The 26444-nt window shown below is 40.5% G+C and overlaps 1 protein-coding gene and 2 non-coding genes across 5 annotated transcripts in view; all 3 read left to right on the top strand.

The window, feature by feature from the left end:
- Positions 1-23937, top strand: part of atp7b (ATPase copper transporting beta) — a 60354-nt gene extending 36417 nt beyond the window's left edge. Inside the window, exons 1-21 of one of the 3 annotated variants that reach the window (XM_019352020.2) lie at positions 4124-4186; positions 7624-8395; positions 11346-11567; positions 11644-11807; positions 11878-12039; positions 12130-12203; positions 12891-13074; positions 13210-13443; positions 15452-15543; positions 15627-15754; positions 16431-16585; positions 18342-18476; positions 18552-18746; positions 19193-19375; positions 19449-19632; positions 21155-21295; positions 21396-21538; positions 21609-21812; positions 21890-22007; positions 22181-22283; positions 23239-23937. In XM_019352020.2, coding sequence (XP_019207565.1) covers positions 4178-4186; positions 7624-8395; positions 11346-11567; positions 11644-11807; positions 11878-12039; positions 12130-12203; positions 12891-13074; positions 13210-13443; positions 15452-15543; positions 15627-15754; positions 16431-16585; positions 18342-18476; positions 18552-18746; positions 19193-19375; positions 19449-19632; positions 21155-21295; positions 21396-21538; positions 21609-21812; positions 21890-22007; positions 22181-22283; positions 23239-23521 — 3885 coding nt within the window. In that variant the 5' untranslated portion in view covers positions 4124-4177 and the 3' untranslated portion in view covers positions 23522-23937. Of the gene's footprint in view, positions 1-4123; positions 4187-7623; positions 8396-11345; positions 11568-11643; positions 11808-11877; positions 12040-12129; positions 12204-12890; positions 13075-13209; positions 13444-15451; positions 15544-15626; positions 15755-16430; positions 16586-18341; positions 18477-18551; positions 18747-19192; positions 19376-19448; positions 19633-21154; positions 21296-21395; positions 21539-21608; positions 21813-21889; positions 22008-22167; positions 22284-23238 lie in introns of those variants that run through there. The other 2 variants (XM_019352019.2, XM_019352021.2) reach the window with 2 other exon arrangements.
- trnar-ucu (transfer RNA arginine (anticodon UCU)) lies at positions 447-519 on the top strand. The gene has a single exon. It is a non-coding gene; the product is annotated as a tRNA-Arg (tRNA).
- trnai-aau (transfer RNA isoleucine (anticodon AAU)) lies at positions 20631-20704 on the top strand. Its single transcript has one exon. It is a non-coding gene; the product is annotated as a tRNA-Ile (tRNA).
- Positions 23938-26444: the final 2507 nt, after the last annotated feature.

The following is a 26444-nucleotide window of genomic DNA, read 5'->3' as shown; positions in this document are numbered from 1 at the left end:
CTTGTTCTGACACACCTGAATCAAATGAATGGCTTGTTATCAGGCCTTTGCCAAACTCGATGCCATGCTGAAGAGGTAATTCAAACCTTTGATTCAGCTGTGTTTGAGCACGTCACACGTGCTCCTGCTACTCCCCCTCTTTTAATGGAATTAGATTCAGTGATTCAAATCGTTGGTACTCTCTGGTCTTCATGTGGTTTCACAAGTCCTACCAGACAACATAAACACCCCCAAATAAAGTGAAGCAATAAGCACAGGGTGTTGGCTGTTCAGAGTTCTGGACACTGAGTTGCCCAGAGTGTGTACAGAGTGTAATTTATTTTCTCAGCATTTCTTAAATGTTCTTAAATACAGTTTCATCTTTGAACTAAAAATCAGCTTGAAACCATGGCTTTCACTCGAACCGCCGAAACAACCTCCAAAGAAAGGAAGTCAAGCGCTCATCAGCCCCGGTGGCCTAATGGATAAGGCACTGGCCTTCTAAGCCAGGGATTGTGGGTTCGAGTCCCATCTGGGGTGTTCTAGTGTGGTTAAATCCAGCTTTCATCAATTACGTCTAATTTCCAAGGCTGAATCTTATATTCCCTACAAGGATTTGGAGAAACTTATTCATGCCTTCATTACTACAAGGCTAGACTACAAGGCTAGACTACTGCAACTCCTTGTATATGGGCCTACAACTCTCCCTCCTTCAACGACTGCAGCTAGTTCAAAATGCCGCAGCTCGCCTTTTGACTGGCTCAAGAAAGTATGACTCTATTACTCCTGTCCTGGCAAACTTACACTGGCTCCCCATTAAATTTAGAATTGATTTTAAAGTTTTACTGTTTACTTATAAAATTTTAAATAATATGGCACCTGATTACCTAGCTGATCTTCTCTGCCCATATAGCCCCACAAGAGCACTAAGATCATCAGACCAACTGCTCTTAGTGCAACCCAGGTCTCGCTTGAAAACCAGAGGTGATCGTGCCTTCGCCGTTGCAGCACCTAGATTATGGAATACACTTCCTTTCCATATACGCGCATCGGATTCTATTCAGTCTTTTAAATCACGTTTAAAAACATACATGTTCGACATTGCATTTAAGGTCAATTAGGGCAAACTGCATCCGGTTTGCATTGGATTATGTAACTATTTTATTGTATTTTCATATTTATAATTTTATTATACTTGATTTTATCTGTACTATGATCTTATGGAAAGCACTTTGGTGTACTTCGGTCTTGAAATGTGCTATATAAATAAACTTTGATTTGATTTGATTTGATTCTCCAGCAGAGTGGCGCAGCGGAAGCATGCTGGGCCCATAACCCAGAGGTCGATGGATCGAAACCATCCTCTGCTATGTGTTTTGGATGGCCGGATTCTCTGAACTGTGTCCAAAAACAGACGACAGTCAGGACCTGATGCCCCAAAACGCAGCCAAGTCACCCTGCAGTACAGGCACCGAGTGAGTCAGTCGGGTACTATAACTGCCCCCGATCACCAAGGGCGGCTCCCTATGTGTACATAGCCTAGCACAGGGGTCTCCAACTCCAGTCCTGGAGAGCTACTTTTCTTTAGCTTTTAGGTGCATCCTTGTTCTGACACACCTGAATCAAATGAATGGCTTGTTATCAGGCCTTTGCCAAACTCGATGCCATGCTGAAGAGGTAATTCAAACCTTTGATTCAGCTGTGTTTGAGCACGTCACACGTGCTCCTGCTACTCCCCCTCTTTTAATGGAACTAAATTCAGTGATTCAAATCGTTGGTACTCTCTGGTCTTCATGTGGTTTCACAAGTCCTACCAGACAACATAAACACCCCCAAATAAAGTGAAGCAATAAGCACAGGGTGTTGGCTGTCCAGAGTTCTGGACACTAAGGCCGTTTATCAATGCCCAAGTACGCGAGTACGTACTCGCGTTCTCGGTGAGTACGTACCCGCCGAGAACGCGAGCACGGACTCGTGGGCCGTTTCTCAATTCTCAAGTACGCGAGCACGGACTCGTGATTTGTACAGTCGGAACACCAGCGTACGTGATGATGTCACAGGGCCGGAGTTTTTACTGCCGTCCCCTCTTAATTTAACTGTAAGTAACATGTTATGAAGCTTAACTTTAATCACAGCCAAACCAGTTTACTCAGGAACAAATAAAACACTGAAATAAACCAAACATTAACATTTAGAAGTGATCTAAGTGACTTATATATCATTGTTAACCTCAGTGGTGAAACCTCTATTAATAAAAATAGTGTACATGTACATACGTGTACATACCTTAATAAAAACAAGCAGGTGAGATGTTAGAACGCTTTTATTTCTATTCTAGTGGACACTCAATACTATAGACAGCTGCTGGAGTTTCTTTAACCTGAGTAGTGAGAAGTCCGCGAGCGGGGGGGGGGGGGGGGGGGGGGTTGGAGTCCGCTGTTGAGTTTTGGACGAAATGCATTCTGGGATATTTAGCTGTCCCAAGTCTACACCGATGCATGCTCGATAAAACGGGCGGATCGAGAACACATCCGGGACTTTTTCGCGTTCTCGGCGTGATGCGTACTTCGAATTGGAACAGTACTTGGTCTCCGACTGATGACGTATCACGAGTACACGAGAACGCAAGTACGCACAAGTACGCATATTGATAAACGCCCTAAGTCTTTAGAGGTTCTCTGTGTCAGTGTTGACTTTTCCACCTCTCTGTCATTGGTCTTCCTCTTTGCTTCTTGGGAGGAAGTCTCCGAGATGCTTTTTTGGGATTTAAGATTTGATTGTAGCTCCTTTTTAACAGACATCTTTCAGGATAAATGGTGAATCCCAGGACGGCTCCCTTGAGTTTCTGTGTCATTTCGTTCATTTCATCATTTCATACTCACAGCTGACAGGTTAAAGGCTGAATCCCAGGAACAGTTGAGCAGCAATGTAGTCCAGAGAAGCTATGTCCAAGATCTCAATACGAAGACGCCCAAAGCGGTCTCTGGAGCCCTGTACCAACTGAATTGAGAATCTTTGAACTGAAAATCAGGTTGCACCATTGCCTAAACGCCTGTGTCCTGTTATTTATTAAAGGTAAATTTACACTTTTGACATTTTCGTCAGTTTTTATCTTGAGGCATCTCAGTATAAATTTAGAATCCCACTACCTCATGTGGACACTCTGCCCATGTTATTTCTTTGGGGTTCATCCTGCCAGCAGCACCACCAGTCCCATAGAAGAAAACGGTGTATCAAAAGATTTGGTAGAAGATTTCTTCCACTCGGTCATAAATAGTTGGTCTTGTGTCTTTCAACCAAAAATATATTTTTTTCGGGGGGTTTGTTGCTCTCTGTCCAATCGCTCTATGAATGTAGGTAACCGTTTAACGGGCAGAGACATACTCATATGTTGGTGTAAGTTTTCGTTTTTTTACCCCCACTGCAGCTCCCCTTAACAATGTGAGAAAGTGAAACAGGTCATTGAACGTGAATGTCCAGAATAACAAACCACTTATTTTGTCAGTCCTGGACTATGCTAAATGGCTGTAATATAAACCTAAAAGTGCAAGCATTTGGAATAATGGTTTTGCAGGTTTTCATACATTGTTTCCCTTTAGATTCATTATTCGAAGGTAATGTCGTTCATTAAGCTTGTTAAAGCGTTATGTTATACATGTGTACAGAAAATTCAAGTGTTAATTGGAAAATTAAAGAAGTAATTAAAATAACAGAACTGTAGATACCTAAACATATCTTCATCCTGTCAGCTAGATACTTATCATGCTTAATGGCAACAACGTAGCCTTTTTCATTTCTCAAATGGTAATTGTGTTATATGTTTGAAGGACATGAGCTTTATGAATTTCAAACTAAAGTATTAATTAAAGTAATAATAATAATAAAAAAGAAACCAATGCTCCTCTTGCATTCTTGTTAATAACTGCAATATATTAGTCACTTTCTACTAAACTGGCCCTTTTGCTTACTGCACTAACAAACATTTCCAGTCCCTGTACCTTACTGCTAAACCTAAAACCAATCAATGACATGAGCCTGATGTTAACAGGTAGATTACCTCAGTTGATGGATCTGATTGGTGCAACAACTACCCAGTCAATAGTGCCTGTTTAAAAAAAAAAAAAAATCTGGTATAAGACCATGACACCTGAAAGAACATATTTACATAACATGCAGTTACGGCGTGAAGCAGGTGCTCATGATGCAGGTAGGCAGCAGATCGTGCATTTTGGGATGTTAGTTTATTTAAGCTTATTCGCTTAAATAAGGGTAAAAAACTTGCCTTTTTCCAAAGAGTAGAATCACCTAGTTATTTATTTTTGAATAAAGATAAAAAAAAATTGTCATTTGACAAATAACACAGTTTAACAGGTATTTGGAGGTTCTTGTTTCTGCTTGAATGTACTTACATCTGATTATTGTTTAACTTCTCATTTAAATATCACAGAATCAAGGTTAACATGGGAATAACATTTTCCAATCCTCAGTGTCAATACGTTCAAATAGTCTTCTGTATGGTGCAGTTAGTATGTAGGTCTATGTTCAAAGAGTAGTTATGTAGCATGTGAAAAGGATGACAGCATGTCAGTTTAGTCAGTTAAATACTGCATATTTACCAGGCAGTGAGCTTTGCATTGAGCTTAAGTAGACTGTGATACAAATGCACTTGTATATTTTTTGCAGCATGTATACAGTCATGGACTGGTATGAGAACACTGGAAATATAAAGGATGGTGTGAAGTCTGTAAAATGTTTCCTGTGTGATTTATTTGAGTGCTGATGCACTTTGATCATGAGTCAACATTTCAGTGTTTGCTTTTGCTTTAACACAAAGTTGAAGTTGAACTCAATGCACTGATTCCCACTGATTATTCTCTAAATCAGAGACATCTGTTGTGTTGTGCGTAAAGCACATGTAATAGAAATTGTTGTGCATCATGTTTGTGATGAAATGGATGAAATGATGTTAACGCAAGTGCAACTCTGCTTAATTTTCTTTTAATAAGGGTTGACTTTTCCCCTCAGTTCAATGAGATGTCTTTAAGCAGAGTCATGCTGGGAGGCTTAGGTGAAGGGCCAATCATGTGGTCTCCTAACATGACAGCCTTATAGTGGATTTAAAGTGTCCAGTAGTGTTTGAGCCATCTATCTAGCACCTCATTTTTCAATCCATAAATGTCTTAGATTGCGCTTGAGAGGTAGCAAAAACTTGTATTTCAAAGCAGTTTTCTATGTAAAGAAGAAACCAATTCACCCAGTATGGGATTAAACATTGACTCACATATTTGCTTTTGCAAAGTTGTTGACTCTTTTCTGACATGGCCACAGTCTGAATGCACAACATGACTAACAATAGGACTAAAAATTAATTCTGTGGTTGTGGTCTTTGGTTTTCACTACAATGTTAAGATTGTAGTTAGAAAAATACTAAATACACCAGGTCAGGGGTCCAAGGCTTTTAGTCAAACTCATATAAATAAAACTTTGCTTTTGGGGTCTTACCCTGTAAATGCTTTCTGTTAGCTTACTGGGGTCAGACAGGGGCTTCTCAAAGGATTAAACAGTGGCTGGCTTGAGGAACTGTAAAGCTAAAGTAAAAATTCATGTTGTTTCTCAGCTGAGGACTTAAAAGACTAGCAGAAACAGGGTTGTCATACTTACAAGTGTATTTGAGGTCTTGTGAAGTCTTTGTTCTTGAGCCACTAATACAGCCACAACAGCAACATGGATATGCAGCATGAAGCACCAAGGAATTCAACATAAATGTGGCATGTCAACAAACCAAACGCACAATGCAGCTTAATATAATGTGGTTAATACTTATTAAATACTTGATGAGTGCACTTTATCTGAGAAAATCTATATCCTGAGAAAGAACAACAAGACAAGTTCCAACAAGAATCTCATGACAGTTGGAAAACAGTGGGTATTTCCCCACATTCTGCAATGTATAAGCTGTGTACTGAACAATGCCCAGCATGTTATGTGGCTTAATGTGTGGCCTCAGTGACCTAATGGACAAAGTAAGTCAGGGATTTGTGGTTATTTGCAGTAGCATTAAAAGGGGAAGTGGTCCATGGATAGTTGCAAGTACTCAGACTCTTCGGAAGCTTATCGTTGGGTTAGAACCAAAAACAATATAGTGGTTACGGAATTGTAAGGAAAGGTAAAACATGATGTCATAATTACAGATGTATACGTACTGTATTGTCAAATCTGACATTTATAGTCTTTGTCCTGCCACTTCACTTGATTAAGATTGGTGTGAAGTTACATGTCATTTCACCCATGTAAGAATGGCACAGGTTCTAAGATAATCCACTCCTAACAGACAGCACTCTTCCAAAATAAAAATAAAAATTAACCACAGTAGAAGTAACACTATAAACACATAGTGAGTGAACAAGATACAGTCAGTGCATCATGGGAAACACCTAGCAATCAGGCCTAGCAATCACAGTGTAACTAACAGATAAATCAGGGTTACTTGATCCAACCCTAATCACATGCTATAAAAGGGGAGTTTTAATCCTACCCTGAAACATAGAGCCTGGTTCTGCTGGAGGTTTCTTCCTGTTAAAGGGGTGTTTTTCCTTCCTGATGTCACCAAAATGCTTCCTCAAAGGGGTCAAGTCACTAAATGACTGCTGTGGTTTTCTCTCTTTTCTCTGCATTATTGGGTATTTACCTTGCAATATATATCTATATCTATATCCAGGGGTGCATATAAGTGGTCCGCAGGTGTGCATGCGCTGTCAAAATAAAAGACGCGCACCAGATAAGAAGTTGCAATGCACGTTTGCGTACATACGATTTTCTGGAGGAGGACAGACATTTCTTTAGAACTCTTAAAGATGTCGAAGAAGCAAGCTCCTTTAAGCAATTACTTTGGTGTTCCTCCACCTCCAAAGAAATGTCAGAAGGAGTCCGAACTGCAAAAGAAGCGCGTATTCTCGGAAAAGTGGTTGCAGGAGGTGAGCTGGCATTTGTTTGAAGCCAGCTCACCTCCTGCTCACTCAATTAACCCAAAATCAGAATGACTCAAAATCCCTGAAATGTCTCTGTTAACGCATTTTGTGTAGTTTGTCCAAAGTTTGTCCATTCTACACTCCTGATGGGTTAATTGCGTTAATCATGATGACGGAAAAGAAAAGTTAAATGGGAAGATTTTTTTTCATTGGTTCTCAGATAAATAAAATTGAATTTAAATATGGTTTGATTTCTGTCAGATTTTTTATGCAGTCATGCTGATTTTTAGTTCCAAAAACAAATACTGAACATTAACTAACTGATATGTGCAAAGCACTTTTTAGGGGCTTTTAAACGTGTGGTGACACTTATATGTAGAGCTTTGTGTCATCTGCATAATTGAGGTCAGAGTTGCTGTAATGCTCCTGTCCTGATGCTCACACACGTCAAATAGCAGAAGCCTGATAAAATTACCTTATACTTCAGTTTCTGGATCTTATCCTTCTGTCTTACTACATTTCTTAATAATAGCATTCTGTAAAGATGGCCTTTCTTCTTAAAATATGATTTAAGATATTGTAATTTTAAGATAAATTGTAATAATTATTGTCCCTACATTTCCAAAAAAAAAATAAAAAAATGCTGAATTGATATAATCTTCTGTTGCCTTTCCAGGAGAGTGACCCTGACATTGAGAAACAAGGCTTTGAAAACTTGGCCTACGAGTATGGGAGCCAGACTGAGCTTTGCCCTCCACCTAAAGCTGCCTCAAGAGCCGCTTTTAAACTTCAGCGGATCACCTCTGAGCATGAGGTCCACATCATCCAAACCAGAATCTGCAGCCTGAATGGCATACTTGCTGTCACATGGTCTGTACCCAACAGTTTGGCCAAGGTGGACTATGATGCTTCAGTTATTCCAACCAAAGAGATCGCCCTGGAACTCCAGACCTTGGGATACAGCGTGGAGTCTGTGGTGCAGATCAGGGTGGATGGTATGCACTGCCAGTCCTGCGTGCAGTCTATTCAGGGACAGATCGGGGAGCTGCAGGGGGTTTCACATATTCAGGTGTCTCTTCAGGACAAAGCAGCGCTGATTGTTTTTAAGCCTCTTCTAGTCACACATGAAGAACTGAGAGACAAAATTGAGGACATGGGCTTTGATACTGCTTTGTTATCTGAGGACCCATCAGTAGAAGATTTAAGTTTCTGGCAGAATAAGGAGGTGGATGCCTCCACCCAGACTGTAACCATTTTGATTGGAGGGATGACTTGCAACTCTTGTGTGCGGACAATAGAAGGGAGGATCTCTCAGATGACTGGAGTGCGGTTCATAGCGGTGTCCCTGGAGGCGGAAAGGGGAACAATAACCTTTGATCCCTATTTGACAGAGCCAGAGCAGCTCAGGGCAGCCATTGAGGACATGGGCTTTGACGCCTCACTTAAAGGTAGGTAACAAAAATAAATGTTTGCTTAATGCAGCTTTTTAAAAAAAAAAAAAAAAAATTTTTAGGATTATTTAAGTTTTCTTTTTCAGTGTGTCAAATGTTAATAAATATTGAGGGTGACAACTGACTGAACATCCAGGGAACAGTTAGCATTTGTTTTTACCATCCTGTTTTTCTTTAACATCTTACTTGAGCTCCACAGTACTTGGTCCAGATCACAACCTAAAGATCCCAGAACTTCTCCAACATGAAGGGACACAAACACTCAGGAGCTAGATACCTTACCCATTAGTTCACATGGTAACAGGTGTTAGCTTGACTCCAGCTGATCAGGCTTGGACAAGAAGTTATGCATCTTAATTTATTTTGGGAAGAATTTGGCACAGATTGGTGCATTTTTTTCTATCCCTATTTCTCATTTCTCAATTTGTACATCATTTCTCATCTGGTCTCAGTGCCTCTCATCAGAGATGCAAGAACAGTAGCACAGCTGGATCATCTGACCAGTTTTTAATTTGTTATGGCCCACTGCTGTATTTGCTGATCTCAGGTGTCATTCAAGCATAAGAGTGCTTCAATTTATGTTTTTAAGGCAGAGAAATAAATGAGGAGGGAGGATGTGGCATGAAACAAACCACCTGTGGTGCGGACAGCATCATCTGTCCCTAATATATAGTCAAGATAGGGGATTGTATGAGGTGTGCTCCCGCTCCTGAAATTCAGATAAGCACACCAGCACACCATCATTGCAGCTATCCTAATCTAGGGGGAAAAAAGCTCCTCTGCACACTTCAATACTGACCCTTCTGAGTCCAAGTTTGACAGCTTGCCATGTGGCGACACAAGAGGCATTTTAGCTATGTGTCTGCTGACCCAGTAGCTAGCATCTGAAAACTACATTAGTAAATTTTATTAGTTTTAGAAGAATGTATATCGTAGCTGCACTTTAATGTTTTCTACAGTTTATTTTTTTACTTTTTACCTCTTGTTTCTGTCTCGCAACACAAATGAGAAGTCTACATTTTATGCAATACAATAATAATAATAATAATAATAATACTTATTAAAGGCATACACAGACCAAAGCCAATACAACAAGTGTTAAGTTTACTCGGCAGATGAGTTGAGAGGTGAAATCTGTGACATTTGTGAGAACTCAACACAAATCCTTAGTGGATTTTTGACCCTTTTTTTGTCATTAATGGGATGAACATGAAAAATAACTCTCGTGCCTCAGTGGTACCTCATCTCTTCATCTGCTCTTTCTGTCAGGCAAGGAGTGAGTTGGGAACTCAAGTACCTTTGAACTAGTTTTTACACCCGAGGTAGAAAAGCACCCATTGTTAGATGTCCTTGGAGGGGTTTGCTTTCATTTAGGAAATGTCTGCCATTAACCGTGAAATCTTGTACATGCTATCTAAAGGGTTTCTTAGAAGAGGTATGTTGTTTAGAGTAAACCAGAAACTCAACGGTTACTCTGGGAACCAGACAACTGTACTCCTCAGTGAAACTCTGAGAGCCCTTATCCTTACCAGGGCTTTAATTGCAGAAACAGCCTGCCAAGATGAGGGATTAACGCAGGCAGATTATGAACAGATTCTTTAATTTCTCTTTATCTTGCTCAGCTCTCAGTGTCAGGTTTTATTGGCCTCTACTGGCCTCTTATTGGGATAGAAGTTATATATCATGTGGTTGTATATCATATGCCAGTGAGCTGTAAAAAAGGCTATCCAAACTTCTCAAACTAAGCAAATGCTTGGTTATTTTCTCTTCTAGTTAGCAGAAGGTGTGGGAGAAGATTGTGGACTTAAAGTAAATAAAATAAATCCAGCTTGCTTTAGAAATGCCATTCATGCTCGTTTCCAATTCTGTGCTTTCATCCTGGAGCTATATGAGAGTTAAACAATCAGAAATCATTCCTGTTTACTTTGTGCACCTTATATTTCCAGTACAACAGGGAATCATGCCACCTGCAGATGTTCTCTGACAACCGAGTTGTTAGTTCCTACCATGTTATCCAATCCATATCGGTATAGAGACTTCACATGATTTTTGTGTTCCTTTCATTTTTTTTAGCAGTGTATTGAACACACAGTTTTGGCCACAGCAAACAAAAAGGGGAACATTTGAACTTTGATAATTTATGCTGATGTCAGCTTAATCCATTTGTCTCACTGTGACGGCATACAATGTTTTAAAGAGTTCAAGCAAACAAGTTACTTATGTTCCTATTGCTTTAAAGTTTGGAGATGACCCATGGAAAATAAGGCTTTTTCCTAATTTGTGTGAACCTGACTGTTGACCTATGACCTTGAAGCATTACATACTAAAGTTTTATATCTTTACCCTTATCTTCTGTAAGCTGTGAAAGTTTGACATTTTAAGATATATTCATGCATGTGTGATTTTGCAAAACTTTATGGTGTCACTGTGATGCCTCTCCAGGCCTTTTCACAGGATATATTACTTGATATTATTCCTTGAAGTGTTTTTTCCCAGGTCAACTTTGACCTTAAACAATAAATGTCAATGTTAAATACTTAGCCAACCTAGGTACTCATGTCCCCCAGGGCCTAGTATATTGCTGTGAAATCTGAAAACGATGCATGAAAAATTGTGTGTGATATAAAGATTTTACTAACTTTCACATTCGGTATGACCTTGACTTTGACCTTGACCGATTTTCATGAAAATTAAATCACCTCAAGCTGGTATTGGTATCTATTGTTAATTGGTATCTACCATCACACAAAATCTGACACACTGCTAACAAACAGACAAAAAAAAAACAAATGAAAGAGATTATATCCTCCCTCCCTTCAGGGAGAGATTAAGATGAGTTTTTAAAATTTCTAGTTGGACCATGGTGAGTGAAGATTCTCAGTTGAGCCTCATAAATCTGTAGAGCTACAAACTTATATGGCACCTCCATATTTTTTTGTCCTTTCAGAACCTATAAAGAGTGTTCAGAGTCATGAAAAGTCCCAGCCTGTAAGCTTTGGACTTTCTGACATGTCGGCTAACAGGCCTGTAGTCAGCAATGGGACGGGTTCACAGGCACCATCTGCAAGTTCGCCTGAGATAAAAGCAAAGAGATGCTTCATCTGCGTCACGGGGATGACCTGTGCCTCCTGTGTGTCCAACATCGAGAGGAACCTGCTCAAACACAGAGGTGAGCAACTTCCAGGGATGAGGCATTTGTACTGAGATGAAGAATGCTGATAAAGTGTACTGTGTTTGTTAACCAGGTGTCCTCTCAGTGTTGGTGTCGCTAATGGCCGGTAAGGCGGAGGTGAAGTATGATTCAGATGTCCTGGATGCTATTGCAGTGACTGAGCTCATCAAAGACTTGGGCTTTGGTGCCAAAGTGATTGAGGATAATGCAGTAGCACATGGAAAGCTGGACCTCACTGTAAGTCTGCGGGACATCATATAATGCAGGATTTTGTGCAAATTCCACATCACATGTATTTCACATGCAGATAACAGGCATGACGTGCGCATCATGTGTCCACAACATCGAGTCCAAGCTCAACTTAACCAGAGGGATCCTCATGGCTTCGGTCACATTGGCAACCAACAAAGCTCAGGTTGAGTTTGACCCAGAGGTGCTCGGACCTCGGGATATTATCAAGATCATCCAGGTGTTTATCACAAGACTTTTAAAAGCCATCTTAAACCTACAATTTTTTACACATGCAATTTTCACACCTTGGAGTTTCTCCTCATTTCAGGGTCTTGGATTTGAGGCCAGGCTGGAGAAGGCGGGCTTCAAAAACAACCTTGATCACAAAGAAGAAATTCGACAGCAAGTATCTGGTTTACAGTTCTTATTTTTAAATAATAACAATTAACAATTTTCTAACAATTAAACCCTGAGAGTATGCCGTTGGCAGGTGGAAAGTTATAACCAGCACATGGTGGTTTTGATCCAGATATTGATCCCCCAGGTCATGCTTAAACCCACAATCCCTCACTACACTTTTTCTTTCACTACTGGAAAAGGCTTTTTAGATTTAGGTCAGAGTCAACATTTCGATTAATTAGTACTTATACCAACTTTCACTTTTCCTTAAATGTCATACAGATGGACTGTTTCTGCTCTTGGCTCTATATGAGAGATGCAAGACCAGAGGTGGTAAAACTAGATTTTCTTAGTGTACAGGCTGCGTTCAGCTGACTTGCTGCTCTTTGTGAATTTAGATCACTGAATTCAACAAGATGTCAGCAGATTTTTCACAGCTATTATGACAGATTTTCCATCCCCTACACTGTCACTAAACTGTCTTTATACTAGACTGTATACAGTTGTCAGGCAATTTGAAATTACCGGCCCTTCTCCGTTTGGCCACCAGGGGAACATTTGCAGCTAAAAAAGGTGTCAGATTATTAGCTTACTGCTAAATTTTTCCTTAAAAATGACCAGCTGTACAAAAAATCAGTGGAAAGGATGAATGTTTTTTTCATAACAGACATGTCTGCCTGGTTTTTGTAGGTGGAAGAACTCATTTCTGTTGAGCCTGGTCTTTGGCTTGCCTGTGATGGGTCTCATGATCTACATGATGGTCATGGACAACCTGCACCAAGAACATGGGGGCTCCATGCCCACCGAGCAGAATGTACTTCCGGGCCTCTCCATCCTTAACCTGCTTTTCTTTGTGCTCTGCACACCTGTCCAGGTGAGGAAGCACAATCTGAGCTAAACCTTTAATCACACGAGTGTGTTTTCTTTGCTAAGGATGGTAAAAGTGTAGGACTCACGGTGGAGCGTGAATCCTTCCCCTCACTGGATCTTTGTGTCTTCCTTGATGCAGATCTTTGGAGGTCGATACTTTTACATTCAGGCCTACCGCTCGTTAAAACATCGCACTGCCAACATGGATGTGCTAATTGTGTTAGCCACCTCCATTGCCTACATCTATTCCTGCGTGGTCCTCATCGTGGCCATGGCTGAGCAGGCCAGCCAGAGCCCTGTGACCTTTTTCGACACTCCACCCATGCTCTTTGTGTTCATCGCTTTGGGACGATGGCTGGAACACATCGCAAAGGTAAAATAAAAAGAAAAAAAGATTTATAAGGCCTAATTCTAGGGAACTATAAACTGTCAAGTCACTGCTGATTCTTGGAATCAGCTCACTACAGTTGCTTATATATGACCTAATTCAAACTTGCACTGTCTGCATTAGGCAGCATGTTTGTTTTTTCTCCAGGCTTTTATTGCCATATTTTATTGACTCTTCAGAGGGCTGATGTTTTTATTGTGCTAGACAATGATAAACTGAACATCGTCTGATGCTACATCACAATCACAGGACTGCATTCAATTTGATGATGAAGTTGCTTGCATTTTATATCTGCAGTGCATGTTTTTTTTTGTGCAGTACTCAAATAATAGCTGTAATAGTGTTATTACTATTACTATTTACTATTACTACTTCACTGACTTCTGATGTTGGCTAGCCACCATGAACTCACCCACTGGTTAGCAATCTTTTTTTTTAAGTTCGCCAATGTTTTACTTGTAAATTTTCTATTCTTTCCTGTGAATTTTTCTTTTTTTCTTCAAAATTTGCAATTTCTAGTAAATTTGCCATGTTTTTGTTAATAAATCTTTTATTTTTTTTCTTGCTACTTTGATGCTTTTTTCAAAAGAACGTCTTGATGCATTCTCAATCATCCAGGAAAGTAAATCTCCAAAAGTTGAATCTGTTCATCTGGACGTAGCGTTTTGTGGGAGAAACGTTTCGTCACTCATCCAAGTGACTTCTTCAGTCTCAGCTGACTGCAGGTTTCTCCCACAAAACGCTACGTCCAGATGAACAGATTCAACTTTTGGAGATTTTTCAAAAGAAGTTTTGAAAATTTTGCCAAATGTATCACTCTCCTAATTTCTTAGTTTTTCTTTGCAATTTTAATATTTTTTCTAGTAATTTTGACAGATTTTTGTTGCAACCATTGCATTACGTGAGTTTCAGACATCTAAAAGTCCTAGCACAGAATTGTGCCAGGATCTCTGACACTGTGTTCTCATAAATTTGATCCAAAGTTTGACCATTTTTCTTATAAATTAAAAATGTTTATTTTTATGTTTATTTCTTATACAATTTTGTCCTTATAAACTTGACAGTATTTTCTCACAAATTTGCTATTTTTATGGGAAATTTGCTGATTGTTAACTTTAACTTTCACTCTCGCCAGTGTTTTACTTGTAAATGTATTTATTTATTTATTTTTGTAAAGTTTAGGCGAATTTTACAGGTCTTTTACTAATAGATTTTCATTTTTTTTCCTGAAAATTGGCCGGTGAAAATTGACAATTGTTTTGATTGTTTTTTTCCCTCAGATTTTAACAGTTTTTTCCCCTATAAATTTGACATCTTTATCATAAAGTGTAATATTTATTTATATTTTGAAAAAAATGTAGTCATTAATTTAAACTTTGTTCTTACAAATGTGACAGATCATAAATTGACAAATAAATCTTCATGTTTTTCTGCTAAATTTCCCACTTTTCCCCACATATTTGCCAGCTTTTCTCTTGTGCTATTTTTTCCTCATGAACTTACATCTGTATATGTGAAATTATTACTAACTGATTCATCATAAGCTTCTGTACTCTGGCTTGGACAAAAACGCAAAGAAACTAAAACATTCTTATAGGAGCCGTCTCAGAAATGAAATGCTGCAGATTAATTTCCTGTCTTTGTGGTGGGACACTAGCAGCAGGTGTTTTAACACCAGTGAAAGAAGGCCCATTCTTTATACACATATTCACCAGCAGGAGAGTATGAACTTTCTCCTGTCGCCATCTCAGCGGCACACTTGTGAAAATCTGGGAACACAGATTTTTCTTGCAAAATTACTTTATGCAGATATAACCTAGATACATACAAATTCTCACATTTCCGCGGTAACCATACAACCATGTGACTGTAGCAATTCAAAATGCCCATACTTAGTAGACAGGAGAGTATACGAGGTCATACCATTAGTGCAGTACATCTTTGTTTTAAGACTGCAACGATACATTCTCCTGTGCTGTTTCTACTGTCTTAGAGTAAAACCTCAGAGGCTTTGGCCAAATTAATGTCACTTCAAGCCACCGACGCCACTGTGGTCACTTTGGGATCTGACAAATCCATCATCAGGTGAAACACATAAGATAAATAAATAAAACCATCACCTCTGTGGTACATGACGTGTGTGTCTGTAAAAACATATTTATCCTCAGTGAGGAGCAGGTGCTGGTGGAGCTCGTTCAGAGGGGCGATATTGTGAAGGTTGTCCCTGGAGGGAAGTTCCCAGTCGATGGGAAAGTGATTGAAGGGAGCTCCATGGCAGATGAGTCCTTGATTACAGGTAGGAGGGAGTGAATGATGTGAATCCTTGGCTTTGAATGTGGATTTTAGGCATCTTAAGCCAAATTTAGAATTCATTTCTGTGAGTTTTCCGTCTCCGTGTGGCAGAACAAGTGGCATGCATTGCAGATCTTTAGTCCCAGAGGTTACATTTGTGTCATTAAGTTATAAAGTCTTATAAATGTAATCAGAGATGTCTGGTTTGTGTAGGTAAAATTCTTTTTGCATGCAGGTTTGAAAAAGACATTCATTTCAATAAAAAGAATCATCTGGCATTTTCGAGATTCAACCTATTGAATATCAAAGAATCAGATTTTATGCCGATTTATTAGGAACCAGAACTAGAAAAAAAAAAAGAACTAAGAATACTGACACAAAAAGACAAAGGGAAATTAATCAGAAATATCAAAATTTCCTGAGTCTGAGGCCACAACTTTGGACTGCTGTAACAAGCAAGAGTGCTCGAGAGAGCCAGTCCTTAATTACAGCTGGTGGGTGACTGGATGGTGAAGAAGAAGGGGTGAAAGCCAGTGATCCAACAGAGAGTGGCTGAGCAGCTGAGCCTCTGAAAGGACCTCTGGAACAAAAACAAACCACAGTTACACAAAAGGCAGAAGATGACTGTGACACCATCATTTAGACATTTGTTGCAATTTTTCTTCCTCTCTTTCTGTCAGGTGAGCCAATGCCCGTTAGTAAGAAGGTGGGCAGTTTGGTGATTGCCGGCTCCATTAACGCTTACGGTGCCCTTCTGGTGGAGGCCACTCACGTCGGTGCTGAAACAACACTGTCACAAATAGTCAAACTGGTCGAAGAGGCACAGACCTCTAAGGTAAGCTATAAAAATAACAATTTTAAACTATAAGGTTACTCACATGTGTTTAATAATAATAATAATAATGATAATAATAATGATACACTTTATTTATAAAGCACACTTAAAACCAAGGGTATACCAAGGTGCTTAACAAGTAACACAGAGAATAAAAGGAAGATAATAGAAATAGAAATAGGACCAAAGCAAGTACTAGGTATGCAAGCAGATAACTGTCACTGATACATAGGAGAAGCAGCAGATACAGAACAAACAAGGAATTAATTGAGCATAAAAGTGCATAGTGTAAAATCATAAGTGAAATGTTAACTAGAAGGAAAGGCAAGATTGAATAAGTGGGTCTTTAGTCGTGATTTAAACAGTGCAATAGAATCAGAGGCGCGGATAGCGAGAGGGAGGTTATTCCACAGTACTGGGGCAGCCAGAGCGAACGCACGGTCACCCCGAGACTTCAGTCGAGATCTAGGTTGCGTCAGAAGTAGTTGAGTAGCAGATCTAAGTGTTCTAGCAGGAGTATGTGGCCTGAGAAGTTCACTAAGATAACTCGGTGCTAATTTATTAATAGTTTTGAACGTAAGGAGTAATATTTTAAATTGAATACGGTACTTTATGGGCAGCCAGAGCAAGCCAGCTAGAACAGGAGTAATAGATCAGAATTTCCTGGTACCAGTCAGGAGGCGGGCCGCCGCATTTTGGACTGTTTGCAGTCTAAGGAGAAGAGAAGAGGGAAGACCATAGTGTGTTTATATGATCGAATGACACAAATGGAATATTTGCAGCTGTCCCTTAATAGCTTACAGACTTTCTTGAGCAATAGTTCTCGAGCTTCCTGAAGCTCTTTGAAACTGTTTCTTTGGACATTGGCTGCTTGTTAAAAAATGGCCTGTATTTGTATAGCGCTTTACTAGTCCCTAAGGACCCCAAACCGCTTTACACAACCAGTCATCCACCCATTCACACACACTGGTGATGGCAAGCTACATTGTAGCCACAGCCTTTAACTCATTTTCAGTCCAGTCCTTGTACCTGAGAATTTTTAAAGGAACTTTTTAATTTATTATTTTTGTTTGTTAAGCCACTTAACACTGTCCTATGAATCATTCAAGCATAAACAGGCTCCCAACTCAAGAGATGAACCAAGAAACACCAAGGTCACGTTTCAGTTCGTATGGTTGTCTAACAGTGATAAATTTACTGTAATATGATTGGTTATCATGTGGACAGCGTGGCAAATGGATAAAGTTCCATAAAGAACCTGCTCTTGGAGGGCTGGAAGTCCTGCATGGTTGGAAAGTTCTAGTTGCTGAGTTTTTACAGTGTAATTATGATGAAGGCAGTGCTTACTGCTACCGAGGTGCGCAGACACTGTAGACACTGAAAAGAGACTGTTAACACTAAACTATGTTGTATTTTGCCCCTGGTTCTGCATGAATAAGTAAGGATAAAAATTTTGGATTCCTTTGTCATTTAGACATTTTGCTTGGTCCTCCAGTAGGCCAGTTGATTAGAGTGTGTTGGTAATAACATCAAGGTCATTGGTTCAACCCCCATACTGGTCACTTGCTGCCTTTAAAGGTCACTCACTGTTCTTAATGTAACTCCTTCAAATAATTTCTGTATGTATAATACAAAAAAGGGATTTATGCAATACATACACTCTTCTCAAACAAGAAAAGTTCTTAGGAAAAGTTACTAGAATGAATGTTTTACAAAGAGAATAGGGACTAATCTTGCTTTCCCTTCTCCTCGTCAGGCCCCCATCCAGCAGTTTGCAGATAGACTCAGTGGCTACTTTGTGCCCTTCATTGTTATCGTGTCCCTGTTAACGCTGATAGTGTGGCTGGTCATTGGCTTTGTCAACTTCGACATTGTGAAGGAGAACTTCCCGGTAAGTGTGCATGCGGACGCCTTGTGTGTGAATAAAAACAGCTGTAGCCTGATCACACCGCTCTCCTCCTCAAAGGGTTACAACCAGAGCATCCCCAAGGCAGAGGTCATCGTCCGCTTCGCCTTCCAGGCCTCCATCACCGTTCTCTCCATCGCCTGCCCCTGCTCTCTGGGGCTGGCAACTCCGACGGCGGTCATGGTTGGCACAGGGGTTGGTGCTCAGAACGGCATCCTCATTAAAGGAGGCGAGCCGCTGGAGATGGCGCATAAGGCGAGACCTATAATGCTTTTTTTTTTTACACTGCAGAAACACTGAGGCGGGTAGAAAGGAAATATGTCTGTAATGAGCGAATAAATGAAAGAGAAAAGAGCTGGAACAAATGTAACATTTCACTTCAATATTTGAGTCGGCCTGTATTCTAATTAACTGGTGACACCATGTGGCCATTGCTGCTTGATTACAGCCAGGGGCGATTCTAGCATCTGTTGGGGCCTGAGGCAGAAATGGGCCCCTCCAACCAGAGATCAATTATGTTATAAATAACAAAATAAATAAATAAAAACAAACAAGTAAATAAATACAATATAAAAATAGAATAAATAATAATATCAAGGAATCTTAAGAAGGAATCTTTAGAGTGCAGTGCTCAGATTGTAATAAGGCACCTCTTAGAAACTCTTTTAAACCTGACACTGACCTCTATGTGTCTCAATCAGATCGGTGTAGTGATGTTTGATAAAACTGGCACGATTACAAATGGCGTGCCGCGGGTGACTCGAGTTCTGGTGTTGTGGGAAGTGGCCCGCATGCCCCTGAGGAAGATCCTGGCAGTGGTGGGTACTGCAGAGGCCAGCAGCGAGCACCCGCTAGGCATAGCAGTTGCCAAACACTGCAAACAGGTGAGAGGTCTATTTATGCCTGCCTTTTTGATCAGGAGAAAACTTTACTGACTTTCTATCAACTTTCTGACAGGAGCTGGGCTCCGATGTCCTCGGGTGCTGCCAGGACTTCCAGGCCGTGCCCGGCTGTGGGATCAGCTGCCGGGTGTCCAGCGTGGAACATCTGCTGCTGCAGCCGAGCGAGGAGCGATTCCTGCTGCCGGGGGCCGCTATTGAAGAAAGCAACATGCTGCCTGCAGGAGAGTCCACCTCTGCAGGTCAGAAAAAAACTGTAACTGTAAACTTTATTCAAAGCAGAGGTGGCAAAAGTACAGACTTTTTTTTAGTTAAGTAGAAGTACAAATACCTGGGTTAAAAATACTCCAGTAAAAGTTGAAGTACTAAAGCAACTTTGTTACTCAAGTAAAAGTATAAAAGTACAGGCTCTGAAATGTACTAAAAGTACAAAAGTAAAAAGTAGTCTATTAACCACTTTTGTACAAAGGTAACTGAACCTTGTGCTGTGTAGTATAATAATAAAATAACATTATTACATGAGAATTCAAAAATTATTTGAATTTAAATTTAAATGAATGTACTCAGTGTGATCTGTTATGTAGGATCTCTGCAGTGAAAGTCAATGTTCTGTTGCCTACATTGTAGAGGGTGCCTTTGGCTCCACACATAAACAGGAAAATGAGAACAGTCAAGGATTGCACTGGGATTTAGCAGGTGGGAAACCTGAAACTGGTTGTAGTGGCTCAGTGTGGGGAATAGAATCACAACTCACAATCATTTCTAATATGAACTTCAGTAGATTTTCTTGTGTACAGGCTGTGATCAGCTGACCTGCTGCTCTTTGCGGATACACATAACTGAATTCAACAAGATGTCAGCAGATGTTTCACAGATATCATGGCTAATGTCAATCCTCTACACTGACACTATACTGTTTATACTGTCTTTATCTTACACAGTGTACAGTTGTCAGGTAATTTGTAATAACCTGCCACTTACCAAAATGTTTCACCCCCGAGTATAAATTCATGAACCCGTTTTGAAAATGTAAGGAGTAGAAAGTACAGATATTTTTTTTTAAATGTAGGGAGTAAAAGTAAAAAGTTGTCAGAAAAAAACTAATACCAGAATATTCTATTGAAGTTTATAGTAATGAAGCATTTGTCTATTAATTAAAATTAATAGACAGCGTTAAACCTCTCAGGAAACTGCTGTGATCATCCACCTGGGTTCCAAGAGCAACTTCTTGCACCGTGTAGGCCAGTTAGCTCAGATGGTCAGAGCGTGGTGCTAATAACGCCAAGGTCATGGGTTCAAGCCCCATACTGGCCACAGAATCACAAGGGAAATTTCTTTGTAGATAGCAGACACTGCCTAGCTTTTTGCTTTGTTTTTTCAAGCTATGCATGTTCAGTTGGCAGCGATGTTAACAAGTGACCTGCTGAAGTTCAAATTGAGCATCAGAGTTTTCAGATATTTCCCACATCACCATATTTAAGGTTTACAGAGAATGGTCTGAAAAGGGGAAATTATTCAGTTAGTTAGACGAAGGCAACAGTAACTCAAATAATCACTCGTTACAACCAAGGTATGCAGAAGACCATCTCAAAAGCAGCAGACGACCACAAAGAGTCCCACTCAGCAACTTGTTGGTCAGCAACTTGTTGAATCTATGCCATGAAGAATCACAGCAGTTCTGAAGGCAAAAGAGCGTCCAACCTGGTGCTAGTGAGGTTTAACTGTAAGCAGTCATTGTTTTTAATCACATTCTTCTGTTTCCAGCTGAAGGGCTGTTTTATTCTGTCCTGATTGGAAACAGAGAGTGGATGAGGAGGAACGGCCACCACATAGGAGCAGATGTGGATGCCGCCATGTCGAGCCACGAAACCAAAGGGCAGACAGCCATACTGGTGGCTATAGATGGTGAGGGGAAAACAAAGTTTTCTTTGTGGCTTTGGTGCCACATTTAAACTTCATCTTATGCTGTGTGTGTGGGTGTGTGTGTGTGTGTGTGTGTGTATAGGTGTTTTGTGTGCAATGTTAGCCATCGCAGACACGGTGAAAGCAGAGTCAGCATTAGCAGTGCATACACTGAACACTATGGGCATTGAGGTGGTGATGATGACAGGAGACAACAGGCGCACAGCTAAAGCCATAGCAGCACAGGTAACACTTGCACACTCTAAAAATCTACCTGAATGTTTAAAATGTAATCAAAGTGTTTGATTGGCTGCAGGTGGGGATCAGAAAGGTATTTGCAGAGGTGCTGCCATCACACAAGGTGGCAAAAGTCCAGGAGCTGCAGAAACGAGGCCTGCGGGTGGCCATGGTGGGAGATGGCGTGAACGACTCCCCCGCCCTCGCCCGTGCCGATGTCGGCATCGCAATCGGCACAGGCACCGACGTAGCTATTGAGGCGGCTGACATTGTCTTGATCCGAGTAGGTGGCAGATAGTCTGTGTGCAGATACATTGGCTTGTTTAAACTGTCTCACTTGAAGCTTTTCACACTCTGCAGAATGACCTGCTAGATGTGGTGGCCAGCATCGAGCTGTCCAAGAAGACGGTGCGTCGGATAAGGATCAACTTTGTCTTTGCTCTCTTCTACAATCTTGTTGGAATACCAATCGCTGCAGGTGAGAGCTACTGTAAAATCCTGAACCAATAACGCAATCTAGTCAAGGTGAACGTGCAAGCTTGATATTTTGGGAAACCAAAATCCAAAATGAAATCAGAAATTATTCTTATCCTGACACATTGTGGATGACATTGAGGTGCCTCTTTCTCAAATGTGAGCTGTTGGTTGTAGGTGTGTTCATGCCCGTTGGCCTGGTGCTCCAACCCTGGATGGGCTCAGCTGCAATGGCTGCCTCATCAGTTTCAGTGGTCCTGTCTTCTTTACTGCTGAAAATGTGAGTCCATCTGCATTTACATGATCTGCACTTATAAAGATTAGGGAGGAAACTGCAGGACAAAGCAGCCACAATTTAAATCAGACCTGTTGGTGGTGCCTGACTGATCCCTGTGAGGGAAATTAAGATGGTACATCATGCATCACAGGGGCTCACCAAAATTGGACAATAGATATCTGGAAACATATTCCGTGGTCCGATGAGTCTGTTTCAGTTTAGAATTTGACGAAAACAGTATGAATACATGTATTCATCCTGCTTTATATGAACAATTCATCCTGGGAGTGGCAGTGTAATGGCATGGGGGACATTTTCTTAGGATATTTTTGCCTGTGGGGGTTCCAGCCGGTTGGCTCAGCTGGTCAGGGTGTGGTGCTAATAATGCCAACGTCACAGGTTCAAGCCCCATACCGGGCAAGAAAAATCTGCATTTTAATGATTCAATTCAATTTTATTTATATAGTGCCAAATCACACAACATTCACCTCAAGGCGCTTTATATTGTAAGGTAGACCCTACAATAATACATACCGAGAAAAACCCAATAATCAAATGACCCCCAATGAGCAAGCACTTTGGCAACAGTGGGAAGGAAAAACTCCTTTTTAACAGGAAGAAAACCTCCAGCAGAACCAGGCTCAGGGAGGGGCGGCCATCTGCTGCGACCGGTTGGGGTGATCATGATCATGAAACTGACCTCACACTGACCTCACAGCCCAGTGGTGGTCAGTGGTGGCAGTATCATTAATTATGTAAATATACTGTTTATACAGTGGGGAAACCTGCAGTCAGCTCAGACTAAAAACATTTCTCTGTCTGAAATCTCAGCGTCCAGATGAACACAATAAACTTTATGCGATATGAAGCTTATGTTTTCCCTTCTCCCGCATACCTGGTCTGTTTTCACTCGCGCTTGAGTTTAGTGGTGAAATTAATCACCCCGTATTTCCTCCAGGTACAAGAAAACCTCAGTGGAGCTCTATGAGATGCGTGCTAGAGGCCAAATGAGGAGCCTTCGTTCGTCACAGATCAGCACACATCTGGGTCTGGACGGCCGGCGGCGCAGTCCCGCTCTCCCCAACGCAACTCGGGAACAGAGGAACCCAAGCGGCATGACTCCACCCGGCTTCTCCGGCCGCTCACCCAGTCAAGGGGCATCCATTAAGGTTGTCACTGAGGAGCAGGGCCGCTACTCCCTGCTGGAGCACCAGACTGCAGACGTCCTCAACGTGTTGTAAAGGGAAAACAGGAAGATGTTTTTTACCTGGTACTCATGTTTACGACTAAAAAAAAGTATTTATGTAAATACACTAATTGTCAAACCTAAAGTGCTCTTTTATTTTGATGTAACATTAAAGTTTTACTGAAGCCACATGTATAAAGTCGGTTTGCTTATGTGTCACATAAATCCTCCAGACAAATAACTTCGGTGCAAATCGACTTTTACAATATCCACGAGTCAGAGTAAAGCTACTGTTCGGATAAGGCCTTCAGTGAGAGTGTGGATCTGAGAGCTTATAAATAATGCATGTGTTGATAGAGGGAAATCATTTTCTGTGTAAAAATCCCTTCATCCGTTTCATCTGATTTTGTGATTTGTTTGCAAATTTGCACATTCTCAATGCAACTTAAGTTCCACCAAATCCAAGAAGAAGAAAAAAACACTCCAGAGAAGAAAACTACTCTTTTCATGTTGCCTTGGGGGATATTTTCCAGTAAAGCTTCACAGACGTGAAGACAAAAAATTGGAGTGCAGTATTTTTTCCTTTCTTTTTGTCCATATCTGCTTCACACTGTGCCAGGGTTAATTAATGGAGCACATTAATCAAATGACCTCACACATGGATTCTATAGTTAGTTTCACATCTTGTTGAGCTTAATTACGAGTGAGTAGATATATGGACGTCAGGGTTATAAATATGACTCGTGTCTCGTACTTAGCCTGCACAATAGACTTTTTTATTACGACAGTCTGACATATGGAAGCAGGAAAAGCACAGCTGTAACCTGGTACGCCTTTATTCGTGTCATTATTCACGCCTGCCAAGGGAACAAGTCAAAGGGCTACTAATTAGCTCCCTATTATAGTGAGTCTAGAAGCAAGGCTGGTGCTCACAAAATTTAATTTGCTCTCATTTCATTCACTTCTTTTTGGTAATCAGGAACAAAACCTTAAAAACACTGAGCATGTTTACATAAAATCCTCAGCAGAGCACTGCAAAATGCTCCAATATTACCCAATTTCTTTATAATAGAAGTACTCGCTGTGCAGATAAGACACCGAGCTTTGGAAAATGTGAAGAAGGGCATAGATTTTGGATTTTTTTCTTGTATTTATTACAGCATTTCCTGCTGATAAAGACCTCCTCCACAGCTATTCATACTACACCAATAATTGTGTCATTTAATAAAATATGAAATGACAGAAAAGTTCCCACAGTTTCACTATATGCCATAGAAGTTTCTGTTTTTATAGTGGGTACACAGTAAAACCAAACAAAGAAAGAAACAGCTAGCAAAACCTTTGCTTTATTATTACAGGATAATCTTGGTAATTGCCTATTTTTTCTGTAATTTTGCACATCTGTTTCTTACAGTTTGGTCCCAAACAGTTGTACTGACAGATTTTGTCAGTTTACCACAGCAGCATTTCTTTTGTCATGCAGGAAAACTGAGACATGCAGTTGAAATTGCACTTCTTTGTTCTTACATGAAGATATCATTGTGGGGTTAAATTTCTTTACATGGACAGAATGAGGGAATTTCACAGGTTTGGCCCACTTAAAGTCAAAGTGGGCTGTATGTGTCCACAATGTAAAACTATTTTGACATAACTGACAAATAAATCTTTTTGCTAGTGTGTCAGTTTGTAAAAAACCTTACATTTCTCTGTTGGAGCTTTTTGAAATGATGCTACTTTGAATCCCGTGAGGTCTTCAGTGATTGCTTCAACCCTTCCTCCAACCCTGCGTTTTAGAGAAAAGTTAGAGGGACTGTCCATCACTACCAACCAACAGTCAAGTCTCTTAAACCTGCAGTCTTTCTAGTGGCCAGCAGGAGGCAATGTCTTTAGTTGCAGAAAGACTTCCAGTCAGTCCTAATGAGGGTTTGCAGGCATGTGACCACAAACCACGTGATGCTAACTTGTTCACCACTTTGAACATGTGAGAATCACGATACTAATTTAAGGTCAAGTGGATAAGGTCCCACTCTCACAGCCCTAGGGACTGGTTCGTGTCTGTCATTCTTGTCCCTTCTGATGGGAATCTTGCATCCTCAGCTCTGCCTCCTGGCAGTGCTGCTGTCTCCAAACCATACATCACAGCAGGGCTTAGTCCCACCTTCTAAACGTTCCTTTTAGTGCCTCTGGTATCCTTGCAATCCTGCCACTAGCCAACTTTGCCAGCTTGAAGTGTTTGTAGTCGTGTTTGTTATCCCCCAAGGTTATGCACTGTGAGATAACAAACCATACATTATTAAGCTCTCAGTAAATGTCTTGTGGTCTGGTTTATCAATTACAACTCATCAATCAGTAACCATATGGTTACAAAGTCAGATCCATGTCTGGTGTCAAAACTCAAGGTTAAAAAAATAGGACTTCACATACTGGTGGCTACAAACCTGAACAGAAGTTTGTCAACACTCAGTGGAACCAAACTAGGGATCCAGACCCCTTCAAAAGGTCAAGAGATATTAGATGTGTTTAAAAAAAATCAAAAGCAAAGCAAATTTGTTCTGAGATGCTCGGTACAGTCCTTTTTTTCACAGTGCGATTTTTGAGGACAAATTTTTTGCAAAAAACGCATGGCTGGCATTGTCATTGTTTCACAACACGCTTTACTGACTTCAGTCTTATTGCTGTGGTCTTAAAGACAGTGTTGTAAGATTTCTGCTTGAATTTGGTTAAAAAAGATGTTTGTTTTTGTTACATTACTGCCTTTGAAGGGCATCTTCTCATTCGGTTTTGTAAAATCTCTTCTGACTTAATAGTGTGTCAAAATATATTTCACATTTTGCAGGATTACCCTGGGGAGTTCGTTGCTCACTCAGCTTTAGGTCTGTAATCGTGCCAGGTTCAGGGCCGATGCACTTTTAGGTCAGAGAAATACATATATGGACACAGTCTGCTGGTCTCGGGGAACTTTCAAAAGTCTTAGAGAA

This window comes from Oreochromis niloticus, linkage group LG23 (genome assembly GCF_001858045.2).
Source record: "Oreochromis niloticus isolate F11D_XX linkage group LG23, O_niloticus_UMD_NMBU, whole genome shotgun sequence".
Classification (NCBI taxonomy): Eukaryota; Metazoa; Chordata; class Actinopteri; order Cichliformes; family Cichlidae; genus Oreochromis; species Oreochromis niloticus.
Note: the sequence above shows the minus strand (reverse complement) of the source record. Positions and strands in the feature narration are given on the sequence as shown.